At 46.7% G+C, this 14,677-nt stretch overlaps 1 protein-coding gene across 1 annotated transcript; it reads right to left on the bottom strand.

Moving 5' to 3' along the window:
* Positions 1-282: 282 nt before the first annotated feature.
* Positions 283-4,396, bottom strand: LOC147119920 (uncharacterized). The gene has a single exon (XM_085985312.1). The coding sequence runs from the start codon at positions 3,513-3,515 to the stop codon at positions 1,182-1,184; it is 2,334 nt and encodes a 777-aa protein (XP_085841438.1). The 5' UTR covers positions 3,516-4,396; the 3' UTR covers positions 283-1,181.
* Between the last annotated feature and the right edge of the window lie 10,281 nt (positions 4,397-14,677).

Raw genomic sequence — 14,677 nt, 5'->3', positions numbered from 1 at the left:
ATCGGGAACCTCGCTACCGGCATGGTTGACTTCTCCTGGGCCCGTCCTACTGCGGAGGCACGTGAGGACGCATAAAACGGACCCCCTGGTCGAGCGGGTGCACCTCCTACACGCCAACCCCCAGTATGCCTGGGTGACATACCCAGACGGGCGGGAGGACACGGTCTCCATACGAGATCTCGCACCCTCGGGTACCCCTGAATTACCACCGTTATCCCCCTTACCACCGTTATCCCCCTTACCACTGTTATCCCCCACCACCCCTCCCAACCCAACCCCTGCAGACGGCATGCCAAAGCCCCAGGAATCTTCGCCAACCACCCAGACACCAGACCCGACGTCGGATGCTGCAACACCACCGCCGCCACCACGACGATCAGGACGTCAGACAAGGCCTCCTGATAGACTTAACTTGTAGTACCCTTCACCCCGCCGGACTTCACATTAAACAAGGGGTGAATGTGGTAAACCACTGTATTGTATATTGCCACCTCTGGGTGGCGCTGTGTATGGAGGCATGCCTCAGCTGACTCCACCCACCACTGTGTGGGTTTCGTTCAGCCTTATTCATCTCTTCTTTCGACTCATCATCTCTTCTTCGACTCATCACCTTTTATGAAGTAATTGATAAGCGTATCATGGTGCATACCAGGTCTTGAGGATATAGTCCGCCATCCCCCCTTTGCCTGCATGGGTGAATTTATGGACACATCGGGCAATTAGTGATAATAATGATTTGGGTGCCACCATGCGGCCGTCATGATGGACCCACAAGCCGTCCATGTTTTTAAAACAGTGATTAACATCCCACTCCGCTATTTCTTCAGGGCTCGCCCTATCTTGATGGGCTAACACATCATTCGGGGATGGGGTTTGTTGTTGATCTATACTTTCTTTAACTGGACAAGTCTTAACCTGTGATCCTATCTGTGATAAGGCTATGGTTTTAGCAGCTTGATCTGCTGCTGCATTTCCTAGTGCAACCTCATCCAAATGCCCTGTGTGCGCTTGGCACTTAATAATCGCAACTTGTTTAGGTTTTTGGATTGCCAATAAAAGGTTTTTCACCTCTTGTGCGTTTTTAATTTGGGTTCCGGAAGATGTTAAAAAAACCACGAAGTTTCCAAATCTGTCCGTAATCATGGGCTACTCCAAACGCATATCTAGAATCGGTATAAATATTAACAGATTGACCTGTAGCCAATATACATGCTCTGGTTAGCGCAAATAATTCCGCTTGTTGTGCTGAAAATGAACTTGGGAGACGAAACGCTTCTATTGTTTCGTTCTGGGTAGTCACTGCATAGACTTCCCTTCAAGTCTCTCAATGCCGATCCATCTACATAAAATATACAATCTGGATTTGGTATAGGGTCTTCCGTCAGATCTACCCTTGGTTTAGAAACCAACTGGGTGATTTCTACACAGGAGTGTGGTTCTCCTTCTTCCTCTGTGGGTAGTAAAGTAGCTGGATTCAGGGTGTTGCATCTTTTAATTACCAATCTTGTATTTGACAAAAGTTCTACCTCATATTTAGTTAACCTGGCTGAGGTTAGATGTTGGGTAGCACATTTGGTGAGAAGAATTTCAACCGCATGAGGAACATACAAAATGGTCTGGTGACCTAGAGTGATCGCCTGTGCCTGCTGAACGGCATAATACGCTGCTGCTAAAGCAGGCAGACATCCAGGTAATCCTCTTGCTACTGGATCTAATTGAGTGCTAAAAAATGCTACCGGCCGCTGTTTATCTCCATGCAGCTGCGTCAGCACTGATTGTGCGAACCCTGATTTTTGATGCACGAATAAGTTAAACGGCTTGTTGTAATCTGGGAGTCCCAAAGCTGGGGCCGATACCATAGCTTGCTTAACTTGCCGGAAGGCTTCCTCGGTACCTGGGTTCCATTCCAATTTCTCCGGCATGGTGGGCATACTAATATCAAGTAATGGTCTGGATATCCCGGAATAATTTAAAATCCATTGTCTGCAATAGCCAGACATTCCTAGGAAATGTTTCATTTCCCTTTTTGTCACTGGCTTAGGTGAATTGCAAATTGCCGCTACTCGATCACTTGTTAGCTGCCTGGTATTTCGTTCTAACTGATGTCCCAGATATTTTACCTTTTCTTGAACCATCTGTAACTTGGTTTTGGAAACCTTATGTCCTTTATCTACTAACGCCATTAACAAAGTTAAAGAGTCTTGGACGCAGGCTTCTCGGTTTGGTGAAGCTAATAGCAAATCATCTACATATTGAATTAATGTTGAACCCGCTGCTAGGATTACATCGTCCAGATCCTTCTTTAAGCATTGAGAGAAAATTGTAGGGCTTTCGGTAAATCCTTGTGGGAGTCTAGTCCAAGTATACTGCTGGCCTTTATAGGTGAATGCAAATAAAAATTGCGACTCTGGATGTATTGGTATTGAAAAGAAAACGGAACATAGATCAACTACCGTGTAGAAAGTAGTGTCTGCCGGTATGCTGATTAAAATGGTGACTGGATTGGGGACCACCGGATAGGTAGGGAAGACTGCTTCATTTACTGCCCTTAAATCTTGCACAAACCTCCATTTTTGGGACTCCGCCTTTTCTACTGGCAGAATCGGGGTATTGCAAGGGCTTTTAGTAGGAACAATAATACCTTGTTCTAAAAGTGATTCGATTACTGGCTGTATCCCCCTTTCTGCTCTTTCAGACAATGGGTACTGCTGTCTTCGTGGTAATGGTGCCGCTGGATTTATGGTAACTTTATAGGGTTGTGCCGTATACATTTTTCCTACTTCGTTAGGATGTTGTGCCCATAATTTCCCTGGGACTTGTTCAAGCCATTCTTCAACCTGTTTGGATAACCATACTCCATTGTGTCCCAACTCTCTTCTTTCGAGAAATCCATTAAAAATTTCCTTTGTAGCTAACTTTACTGCAAATCCATTACTGTCATACTGGAGAAGGGCGGCTCCCTCTTTATACCATGTATACGTTACTGGTAGTGAGCTCATTCTCAGTACCATTGGCCCTAAGTCCTTTGAACGGTATCCTTGTGCCACAGCTAAAGTCAGATGTGGCTTAGAATGTTTTATCCTGAACAACGACCTTGAAGTCATGGTTAGATTAACTAAGGCTGTGATTCCTTCTGGCCCAACAAAAACCATCTCGGTGGATAAAAGGTAACTTAGTTTTAAAAACGGGTGGTAAAACTTTTCCAATTTCCAGTCGTGTCCGATTTTATCATAATAAACGGTACAATGCAAATCGTAGTGCCAGCTTCTTATGTTTAAGGTATTAATATAGTCAGACAAGACGTATGTCATTTCTTCCCATACCTCTATTTGGTCTACTAAATCTGATCGTAAATTTCCTTGTAGCACTTCCCATGTATACAGAACAGGGTGTTGGGTCTCTTTCATTGGGCAAATACAAGCCTTTTCTTCTGGAATTTGCACCGTTATTCCTGTGGGGGAACATATTATAGTCGCGTTCATCTTGCACAGTAAATCTCTCCCACATAAATTCATACCGGAATCTTCAGATAGTAAGAACGTATGTCCTTGTTCATATTGATCGAATTGTATTGTTACTGGCGCTGATCTTTTTAAACTTTAGGGAATCCCAGTCACTCCTATTATGGAAACCTTTGTTCCGCTTGCTGGGATTTTCTTGGCCAAGTCTCTTCCTATCATGGAAAAGGTAGCTCCTGTATCTACCAAAAAAGTGGTTGGCTGACCTGCCACTTCAATCTCTATTTCTGGTTCACTTCGGGCATCTTTGGAAACTACGGGCATTTGGGTTTCTGGTGCACCTGGTTCTAACTGTCAGTGGCTCTGTCCTTGAGTACCTCTTGTAGCGAAAGGATTGGAAGTGGTAAAGTCGGGATTCTGTATTCCACCTCCCGTTCCCTTATTTGGGCATTGGGCTTTCCAATGGCCCATTTGTCCACAATCAAAACATCTCCGCTGACCTGATCCTCCAAAACATCCCTGCTGACCTGATCCTCTGCCTCTATAATTTCCTCCCCTTCCTGCCCGGTATCCACCGCTTCCTTTGCCCCTTTTGCTGGCAATAACACTCATCTCCCTTCTTTTTTCGGCTTCTCTTTTCCAATCACAAAATGCAGACCAATCCACACCCTTATTCCTTTTTCTTCCGGGGTCTCTTTCTAGCAGGCATTCCTCGAGACAAGTAATTCTGTCCATATTAAACGTTCCATCTGGTGGAAAGGGGTGATTACTACCTGAGGTCCATTTGGACCAATTTGGTAAGTGGTCAATAGCTGACTGACCACAATGTTTTAACATAAAAGCGGCTGGCGTGCCTTTTTCAGGCAGTTTACTGTTACTAGAACCCATTGTAGCAGCTTAAATACTTTAGTGTTAAAACATACAACAATTCCGTAACATTCTATGATCTGCGTGGGACGCCTCTACAGATCAGACATGGCTAAACATTAATACATATAACAATAAACAATACACTTGTTAAACAACAACCAAAGTGTTACTAAATCCCCAACCTATGCAGCCTTACTGGACAAAGTTGATTGATAATAACAAGTAGTTAAATACTCACTCTCATAAACATTAAACATTGACACTGTTTCAATCGCCCACTCTTCTTCCCTCTACCCTACTCCCTTTAGCCAAATTTTTAGCAAAAAGGGCCTTCAATTTGTCCCAACTAACTTCACCCACTCTCTCTCCTTCTACCCTACTCCCTTTATGGAACCTTGCTAGTTCAATTTCCAGTAAATCGCTAGCTCCTTAGTTAATCAAATTCCTGACTTAACCTTCTCTCTCTGGTACCTTTATTTCAGTGCTTCCTACCGTCCTTTTCTGCACGATCCTGTTCGCGGGGCGTCAGCGCCTCATGGCTGATCCTCTGTTCCATTTCTGAAAGGGAAGCAGTCACAACGGCAGTTTAACCTCCGAACCTTGTGAGTCAATTACCCGATGGCAGAACTGTCCAATGGAATAAACAGACTATGCGCAGCTCTGCTTCTGGCAGGGAAAGTCCCAAAAATGTGGCAAAACACCACCTTCGGCCGATGGGATTTTTCCTAACCAAGCAACGTACTCGGCGTCTGTTAACTCACCAATTGGTACAGCAAGCCATCTCGGTGGGACCTCCAAATTGTTGAAGTGCCTTACTTCTTAGCTCTGGGTAATGACTCAATACACTCTTGGATTTGTCAGACGGACAGGCCTTTTATTTCACTTGCAAGGGGAATCAGCACCTCTACTCAAGGGGTGAGGCTACTATTCCAATGATACAGCGTAAGCGTTCCATATTTATACAGTGTAACAAACAAGTTAGATTGACATTCCTTTGTTCCTCTATCAGGATACATTTTAGATTAATCATCAGGTCTTATGACATATTGACAGAAGGATCCTGGACACATAAGTCAACCGTTAATCTATAACAGGGCATGAATCGTGTAACCGGAGGTCCTCTTTAATCTTAATCATGTATTGGGTGGCTAGGTTTGCTTACGGTCGCAAGTTGTCAGGTCACTGGGTACTTCAGAAACGGAACCCATTGTTTCACTTCTACATTCTCATTAGGTGGGCAGACATCTGTTCTTGGCTGTAATCCAAGTACGTGCAATAGCTCTAGTTACACATCGACTCTTGACCGGTGTCAAGTCTGAAAACTTTTACCCAGCAAGCACCTGAAATTAACCCCTTATAATATGTAGATTTCCTCAATCCCTGGGAGATGTGCTTTTAAATTTCCAGGGATAAAAATGGCAGTCGCACCACATGGCCGAATGACAAAAGAGGCTTGGAATGCAGCTTTCTGTGTCTGGAAGTAAGGTTCATCTAAACTGCAGAAGAGACTTTTGTATCTCGAATGGGAAGCGTTAACATTTGAATGGATTTTAAATCACCCCAGTACTGGACAATAGAGCAGTTGTATCTCCCTTTTGTTTCAGCACAGGGAGCTCTGAAAATCACATTAACTCAATCCAACCACTTTGAGTTAGCCTATCACAGCTTTCTCTTGTGTATTGGACCCTTTTGGGTGGGGAATTTTGCACACAGCCTTGCAAGGCAGGATGGGAGGGGCTCACCAGATATAAAGATAGGGCTGAGAAGCCAGCTCGCTCTCTTGACTTCCTGGGACCATAGGTGAGCTCTCTCTCTCTCTTCGCTGGGCCACATGTGAGCAGAGTTTCTGACTCCTCAACAAGGCAACCTAGCAGGAGGTAAGGGGTGGTGATTTAAGGGAATTGCTAAGATTGTTTAAATAACATTGTAGCCATTGTATCCCTCATTTTCGCCATCTGCAACCCCCCCTGTTATATAGTTTTACAATTTTACTGTGTTCATGTAGGATAGTTTGATATTGTGATTATAGTTTCTTTTAGTTAATAAAGCTTGATTTTTGCTCTCTCATCCAAACTACGTGTCTGTTTTAATATCAATAATTATAAGCCCTGCAGTCAGAACTGGAAGGTGGGGTAGCGATTCGAAACCGCTGTTTTAAAATTGGTTTTATTGCAATTGGTCTGATGTGCAGGCAAAGGCTGCAAGACCAGGAAAATTACTTTAAACCAGTTTAAAGAAGCCCCAAACCCTTACATCTGTAACATTTGACCCCTTGTGAACCCACCTCATGGTTCTTTGATGTAATGTTTTCCTGACTAACCTGTTTGGACACCATTCACACCTTTGATTGCTGTGACTATCTGCCGAGGTGTGATAAATGGCAGTTAGAAAGATTACCTGTAATCATCTGGCATTATTCTCTGACTATATAAGCTGTGTCTTTATGCATCTCTCCACTTCACCTGACGAAGGAGCAGCGCTCCGAAAGCTTGTGATTTCAAATAAAACTGTTGGACTATAACCTGGTGTTGTGTGACTTCTTACATTTGTCCACCCCAGCCCAACACCAGCATCTCCACACCATGTTACTAATGTAACAGCCTCGGGGGGCTGAATGGCCTCCTTCTTTTCCTGTGCAACAGGTTTGAGAGCAGAATAGCCTCCTCCTGTTCATGTGTAACAGGCTCGAGGGGCTGAATGGCCTCCTCCTGTTCCTGTGTAACAGGCTCGAGAGCAGAACGGCCTCCTCCTGTTCCTGTGTAACAGGCTCAAGTGCAGAATGGCCTTCTCGTGTTCCTAATGTAACAGTCTCGGGGGCTGAATGGCCTCCTGCTGTTCCTATGTAACAGGCTCGAGGCTAAATGGCCTCCTTCTTTTCCTGTGTAACAGGCTTGAGGGGCTGAATGGCCGCTTCCTGTTCCTGTGTAACAGGCTTGAGGGGCTGAACGGCAAGTGGGTTTCAACCCAAAATGTTGACTCTGTTTCTCTCTCCACGGATGTTGCCTGGCCTGCTGAATTTTATCCAGCGTTTTCTGTTGTTATTTCGGATTTCCAGCATCTGCAGTATTTTGCTATCGGCCGCCTCCTGTTCCTGTGTAACAGGCTCGATGGGCTGAATGGCCGCCTCCTGTTCCTATGTAACAGGCTCGGGGGGCTGAATGGCTTCCTCCTGTTGCTGTGTAACAGGCTCGAGAGTAGAATGGCCACCTCCTGTTCCTGTGTAACAGGCTCGAGGGGCTGAATGACCTCCTCTTGTTCCTGTGTAAGAGGCTCGAGGGGTTGAACGACTTTCTCCTGTTCCTGTGTAATAGGCTCGAGGGGTTGAACGACTTTCTCCTGTTCCTGTGTAACAGGCTTGGGAGCAGAACGGCCTCCTCCTGTTCCTATGTAACAGGCTCGAGGGGCTTGACGGCCTGCTCCTGTTGCTATGTAGCAGGCTCGAGGGACTGAGCGGCCTCCTGTTCCTATGTAACAGGCTCGTGGGTCTGAATCGCTTCATCCTGTTTCTATGTAACAGGCTCAAGGGGCTGAATGGCCTCCTCCTGTTCCTATGTAACAGGCTCGAGGGTCTGAATGGCTTCATCCTGTTTCTATGTAACAGGTTCGAGGGGCTGAATGGCCTCCTCCTGTTCCTATGTAACAGGCTCGAGGGTCTGAATGGCTTCATCCTGTTTCTATGTAACAGGCTCGAGGGTCTGAATGGCTTCGTCCTGTTTCTATGTAACAGGTTCGAGGGGCTGAACAGCCTCCTCCTCTTCCTGTGTAACAGACTCCAGAGCCGAACGGCCGCCTCCTGTTCCTGTGTCACAGCCTCGAGGGGCTGAATGGCCTCCTCCTGTTCCTAATATAACAGGCTCGAGGGACTGAATGGCCTCCTCCTGTTCCTGTGTAACTGGCTTGGGGAGCTGAATGGCCTCTTCCTGTTCCTAATGTAACAGGCTCAAGTGCAGAATGGCCTCTTCCAGTTCCTGTGTAACAGGCTCGATGGGCTGATCGGCCTCCTCCTGTTCCTAATGTAACAGGCTCGGGGAGCTAAATGGCCTCCTCCTGTTCCTGTGTAACAGGCTCGAGGGGCTGAATGGCCTCCTCCTGTTCCTGTGTAACAGGCTCGAGGGGCTGAATGGCCTCCTCCTGTTCCTGTGTAACAGGCTCAAGGGTCTGAATGGCTTCGTCCTGTTCCTATGTAACAGGCTCGAGGGGCTGAACGGCCTCTTCCTGTTCGTAATGTAACAGGCTCGGGGGGGCTGAATGGCCTCTTCCTGTTCCTAATGTAACAGGCTCGAGAGCAGAATAGCCTCCTCCTGTTCAAGTGTAACAGGCTCAAGGGGCTGAATGGCCTCCTCCTGTTCCTGTGAAACAGGCTCAAGGGGCTGTACGGCCTCCTCTTGTTCCTGTGTAACAGGCTCAAGAGCAAAATGGCCTCCTCCTGTTCCTAATGTAACATGCTCGGGGGGTTGAATGGCCTCCTGCTGTTCCTGTGTAACAGGCTCGATGGCCACCTCCTGTTCCTGTGTAACAGGCTCGAGGGGCTGAACGGCCTCCTCCTGTTCCTGTGTAACAGGCTCGAGGGGCTGAACGGCATCCTCCTGTTCCTGTGTAACAGGCTCGACAGGCCTCCTCCTGTTCCTATGTAACAGGCTCGAGGGGCTGATTGGCCTACTCCTGTTCCTTTGTAACAGGCTCAAGCATCTGAATGGCCTCCTCATATTCCTAATGTAACAGGCTCGGGGGGCTGAATGGTCTGCTCCTGTTCCTGGGTAACAGGCTTGAGAGCAGAATGGCCACCTCCTCTTCCTGTGTAACAGGCTCGAGGGTCTGAATGGCCTCCTCCTGTTCCTAATGTAACAGGCTCGACAGCAGAATGGCCTCCTCCTGTTCCTGTGTAACAGGCATGAGGGTCTGAATGGCCTCCTCCTGTTCCTGTGTGTACAGGGGGCAGAGACTGTTTACACCCGGAACCATAGGATCAGTTTACAGCGTGGTTTACAACAGCGACCACATTTCACAAGTACTTCATTGGCTGTGATGTGCTACGTGATGTCCTAAGGCTGTGAAAGGAGCTACAGAAAAGCAAGTTCTTTAAAGGGACGGTGACACCGTGGATATGAAATTGACTCAGAGACAGAAAGCAGAGTAGAGGTGAGCGCTTGTTTATCAGACTGGAGGGAAGTGTGCAGAGATCTCCCCTTGTGTCCTTTTCACAGAATCACAGAAACCCCAGTGCAGATAGAGGCCATTTCGGCCCATCGAGCCTGCACCGACACGTATCCCACCCGATCCCCGTAACCCCTACACCAACACATATCCCACCCTATCCCCGTAACCCCATGTATTTAATCCCCCTAACACTAAGGGTCAATTTATCATAGCCAATCAACCTAACCCGCACATCTTTGGACTGTGGGAGGAAACCGGAGCACCCGGAGGAAACCCACGCAAACACGGGGAGAATGTGCAAACTCCACACAGACAGTCATCCGAGGCCGGATTCGAACCCGGGTCCCTGGCGCTGTGAGGCAACAGTGCTAACCACTATGCCACCGTGCTGCCCGTTTGTTTGCAATATTTCTCCCAATCCTCTGGATTACCCAATTTGTGTTTGTGTTAGCCACATCCTTTAGTGTCTCTTACCTCATATGTTGATTGTACGAGCGGAATGTTTGCTCTGCAGGGATATGGCCTATGCTAAATACTTCTTTCCGTACCTCCCACTGTTTTCCCTGCGGGTTCATCTGTCAACAGCTCAGTCCAGTTTAACATGTTTAGTTTACGTCTCATTGCTTTGTAGTCAGTCTTAAGTTTAAAAAACCTTGGTTAGGGTGTGATCTTGCTCCTCGAACATTGATGACAGACTCTGATCATCGTATGGCCACGGTTCTTATGTTCATTAATAAATAGACATTCTTATGAATACAGCTAGCTTTTGCTAGATGCTTTTATTGAGCACACGTGGACTAGGTACAGTATCTGTAGAGGCATCCATCTTGACTGCTGCCTCATGGGTAATGTAGTCTTAATATACATACAGCTGGGTAGTGTAGTCTTAATACATACAGCTATATACGGCTCCACCTAGTGCCCACTATAGAATGACATGTTATTGATCATTACATCCCCTTCTTTGAGGTTTAACAAAATCAATATCAATCAACTTTCAAGAAAACAATAAAGATAATATCAGTAACACTTTTGTTAGTGCTCTAGAAACATAAACATTTTCAAAACAGTCAACACATTTTCAAAGCTTTACATTGTACTCAAAGATTAAGTCTATCAGGCTCTTTTGCTTCACGTGTGGATCTTCTCAACACGGGTAAGTCTGATGTGTCTTCATGAGATTGTTCTGGCGGTGAATGACAAGATGCAGTTGCGGCATTGTCATCAATCTGCTCTTGTATAGATCGAGGTCTCCTTGCGATCTTTGCTTGGAGAGGGTTTCAGTGTTTCCTTCACTCTTCATGCCATAACTCTCAATGTAGTCAATGCACTCTCGAAAAACTGCTGGCAGCTGGATCCCATCATACAGCATAGTCCTCTCAGCAGCCTCGCTAATGGAACACCAAAGATTGGCCTGAGGGAAGGAGTATCCACCGGAACTGCTTCCTGCTCTGGTGGCTTCAAATTCTCCATGTCGCTTTTCACAATTTTCAGCAGATCTACCCCACTCCTGGTACCATCTTATGTTCATTAATAAATAGACATTCTTATTATGAACACAGCTAGCTTTTGCTAGACACTTTTATTGAGCACATGTGGACTAGGTACAGTATCTGTAGAGGCATCCATCTTGACTGCTGCCTTGTGGGTAGCCTAGTGCCTCATGGGTAATGTAGTCTTAATATACATACAGCTGGGTAGTGTAGTCTTATACATAGTTATATACAGCTCTACGGCTCCACCTAGTGTCCACTATAGAATGACGTTATTGATCATTACAACAGTGTGCTGTCAGATTTATTCATTAATTCTGGCTTGTTACTCATGACCAACTCTACTTTTTTTATTCGCTTATGGTGGGATGTGGGTGTCGCTGGCAAGGCCAGCATTTATTGCCCATCCCTAATTGCCCTCGAGAAGGTGGTGGTGAGCCGCCTTCTTGAACCGCTGCAGTCCGTGTGAAGGTCCTCCCAGTGTTGTTGGGGAGTTCCAGGATTTTGACCCAGCGACGATGAAGGAACGGTCGATATATTTCCAAGGCAGATGGATAGTCTAGCCTGTTTTCTTGTCCCTTCTAAAACATATTGAAGTCAATGGAGTGCGACATCAAGGCGGGGTGTACTGCAAATCCAGTTCGCCACCCATTCGTCGGGCCAGTCCAGTTACAATCGGTCCATTGTTGGAGAAAACTGTCCTGGATACACTCCAGAAATTCATTGCCTTCATGAATGGAGCTGTTTTGCCTCTCCCAGTCTTGTGTGAAAATTTAAATCTCCCATTATATGGCTGCTTTTCCTTTGCTGCATGCTTCTCGCATCTCTGCATCCTGCTGTCAGGAAGTCCGTAGGCCACTCCCACCAGGGCCTTGTGTCCTTTGCTGTTTCTTCATTCTACCCAGTGTTTCCACTGCCTGTTCACCTTTAGCATTGCTGCTGCTCCTCCTCCTTTTCCCAATTGCCCTGTCCTTTCTAAAAGACCCGATAGCCTGGAATATTAGGACCCCATTCATGCCCAGCTTGCAGCCAGGTCTCTGCAATGGTTATTACCTCGTACCTCCAAGTTCTGAATCTGTGCAGTGAATTTGCTTGTTTTATCCCTTATGCAACCTGCACGTGTGCAGAGAACTCTCTGATTTGGCCAACAGTTCTCTCACCCTGCCTACGTAGCAAAGGAGGTTGAGGGGTGATTTGATAGAGGTGTACAAGATTATGACGGGTTTGGATAGGCTAGAGGGGAAAGAAAGGCTGTTCCCAGGGGTCAGTGCTGGGTCCCCAACTCTTTACAATCTATATTAACGATTTGGAGGAGGGGACCGAGTGTAACATATCAAAGTTTGCAGATGATACTAAGATGGGAGGGAAAGTAATGAGTGAGGAGGACATAAAAAACCTGCAAGGGGACATAGACAGGCTAAGTAAGTGGGCAGAGATTTGGCAGATGGAATACAATACTGGAAAGTGTGAGGTTATGCACTTTGGCAGGAAAAATCGTAGAGCAAGTTATTATCTTAATGGCAAGAAACTGGAAAGTACTGAAGTACAAAGGGATCTGGGGTCCTGGTGCACGAAACTCAAAAGGTTAGTATGCAGGTGATTAAGAAGGCCAATGGAATGTTGGCTTTCATTGCTAGGGGGATAGAATATAAAAATAGGGAGGTATTGCTTCAGTTGCACAAGGTATTGGTGAGACCGCACCTGGAATACTGCGTACAGTTTTGGTGTCCATACTTAAGAAAGGACATACTTGCTCTCGAGTCAGTACAAAGAAGGTTCACTCGGTTAATCCCGGGGATGAGGGGATGGACATATGAGGAGAGGTTGAGTAGATTGGGACTCTACTCATTGGAGTTCAGAAGAATGAGAGGCGATCTTATTGAAACATATAAGATTGTGAAGGGGTTGGATCGGGTGGATGCGGGGAAGATGTTCCCGATGATGGGTGAAACTAGAACTAGGGGGCATAGTCTTAGAATAAGGGGCTGCTCTTTCAAAACTGAGATGAGGAGGGTGGTAGGTCCATGGAATATGCTGCCCCAAAAAGCTGTAGAAGCTACATCATTACATAAATTTTAAACAGAAATAGACAGTTTCCTAGAAGGGAATTAAGGGTTACGGGGAGCGGGCAGGAATTTGGACATGAGTCTAGATTCGGATCGGTCATGGCCCTGTGGGTAGCGGAGCGGGCCCAGGGGCCGTGTAGCCTGATCCTGCTCCTATTTCGTGTGTCTAATTCTGTTAGATTCAGGGGATGGTTCTGTGATAGTGGATTGGCGGTTAGGATCAGATCAGCCATGATCTTATTGAATGGCGGAGCAGGCTCGAGGGGCCGATTGGCCTACTCCTGCTCCTATTTCTTATGTTATACAGGGCATTGGTGAGACCCCATCTGGAGTACTGTGTGCAGTATTGGTCTCATTTAAGGATGTAAATGCGTTGGAAGCAGTTCAGAGAAGGTTTACTAGACTAATACCTGCAATTGGGCGGGTTGTCTTATGAGGGAAGGTTGGACAGGCTAGGCTTGTATCCGCTGGAGTTTAGAATCTAGAGTAAGAGGTGACTTGATTGAAACATATAAGATCCTGAGGAGTCTGGACAGGGTGGATGTGGAGAGGATGCTTCCTCTTGTGGGAGAATCTAGAACTCGGGGTCACTGTTTAAAAATAAGGGGTCGCCCATTTAAGACAGAGATGAGAAATTTTTTCTCCCAGAGGGTCGTGAGTCTTTGGAACTCTCTTCCTCAGAGGGCAGTGGAAGCAGAGTCTTTGAATATTTTTGAGGCAGAGGTAGATAAGATTCTTGGTAAGCAAGGGGGGGGAAAGTTATCGGGGGTATGTGGGAATGTGGAGTAATCGGATCAGCCATGATCTTATTGAATGGCGGAGCAGGCTCGAAGGGCCGAGTGGCCTACTCCTGCTCCTAATTTGTATGTATGTAATAATCTTGAGATTACCGCCCTCGAGGTTCTGCTTTTTGATGTGGCTCCTAGCTCCTGATATTCCCCTTCAGTGGGACCTCCTCTCTGCTCTGTCCTATGCCATTAGTCCCGACGTAGACCACGAGAACTGGATCTTTCCCTCCCCCCGCCTCTTTCCAGGCTCATCTGCTGGTGCTCAGAGATATCCTTTCTCCTGGCGACAGGTAGGCAACACACCCTTTGGGGCTCGCAATCATGACTGGAGGATTCGGTCTTTCCTCCAGGACTATTCTGCCCCTCGCCCCCTTGAGACTGCCTCCTGCTCCACGGTGCCTCAGTATGCATGGCGGCTGTTCTCCCCACAGCTGAAATTTCTCCTTATCCTCACGAGCTCGCAAGAACCTCGTGTACTTGTTGGACAGGACCAGGTCCTGCAGGGGCCGTCTTCCTTGCCTCAGCTGGATTTCCCCATACCCCTGTTGACTGTCAGTCACGCTTTGAATCGCCTTCAATGTCAATTTAGCCTCTTTTACCGCTCAGCTGCGTAACTTTATCCTATTAGGTCGGTTTACTTAAAGCTGAGGTTTGGTTTCGGCCTTGTAAACAGCTCGTGGGTCATCTCCTCCCCCTCTACACATGGCCCCCATGTCATCTCCTCTTTCCCCCGCGCCACGCGGTGTGTCTCCATCTCTCTCCACAAGACCCGTGCCGTTACCCTCTGCCCCAACTGTTGGATTAGCCGAGATTAATCCAAATGAGATAGATTCAGACGCCAAAGA

Source organism: Somniosus microcephalus, chromosome 4, assembly GCF_052327205.1.
Source record: "Somniosus microcephalus isolate GS21.2 chromosome 4, FLI_Smic_1.0, whole genome shotgun sequence".
In the NCBI taxonomy this organism is placed as follows: Eukaryota; Metazoa; Chordata; class Chondrichthyes; order Squaliformes; family Somniosidae; genus Somniosus; species Somniosus microcephalus.
This window is presented reverse-complemented; position numbering and strand designations above follow the sequence as displayed.

Excerpts from the sequence above, each read along its gene's own strand:
- LOC147119920 (XM_085985312.1), bottom strand. The coding sequence starts at position 3,515 with ATGAATTTATGTGGGAGAGATTTACTGTGCAAGATGAACGCGACTATA.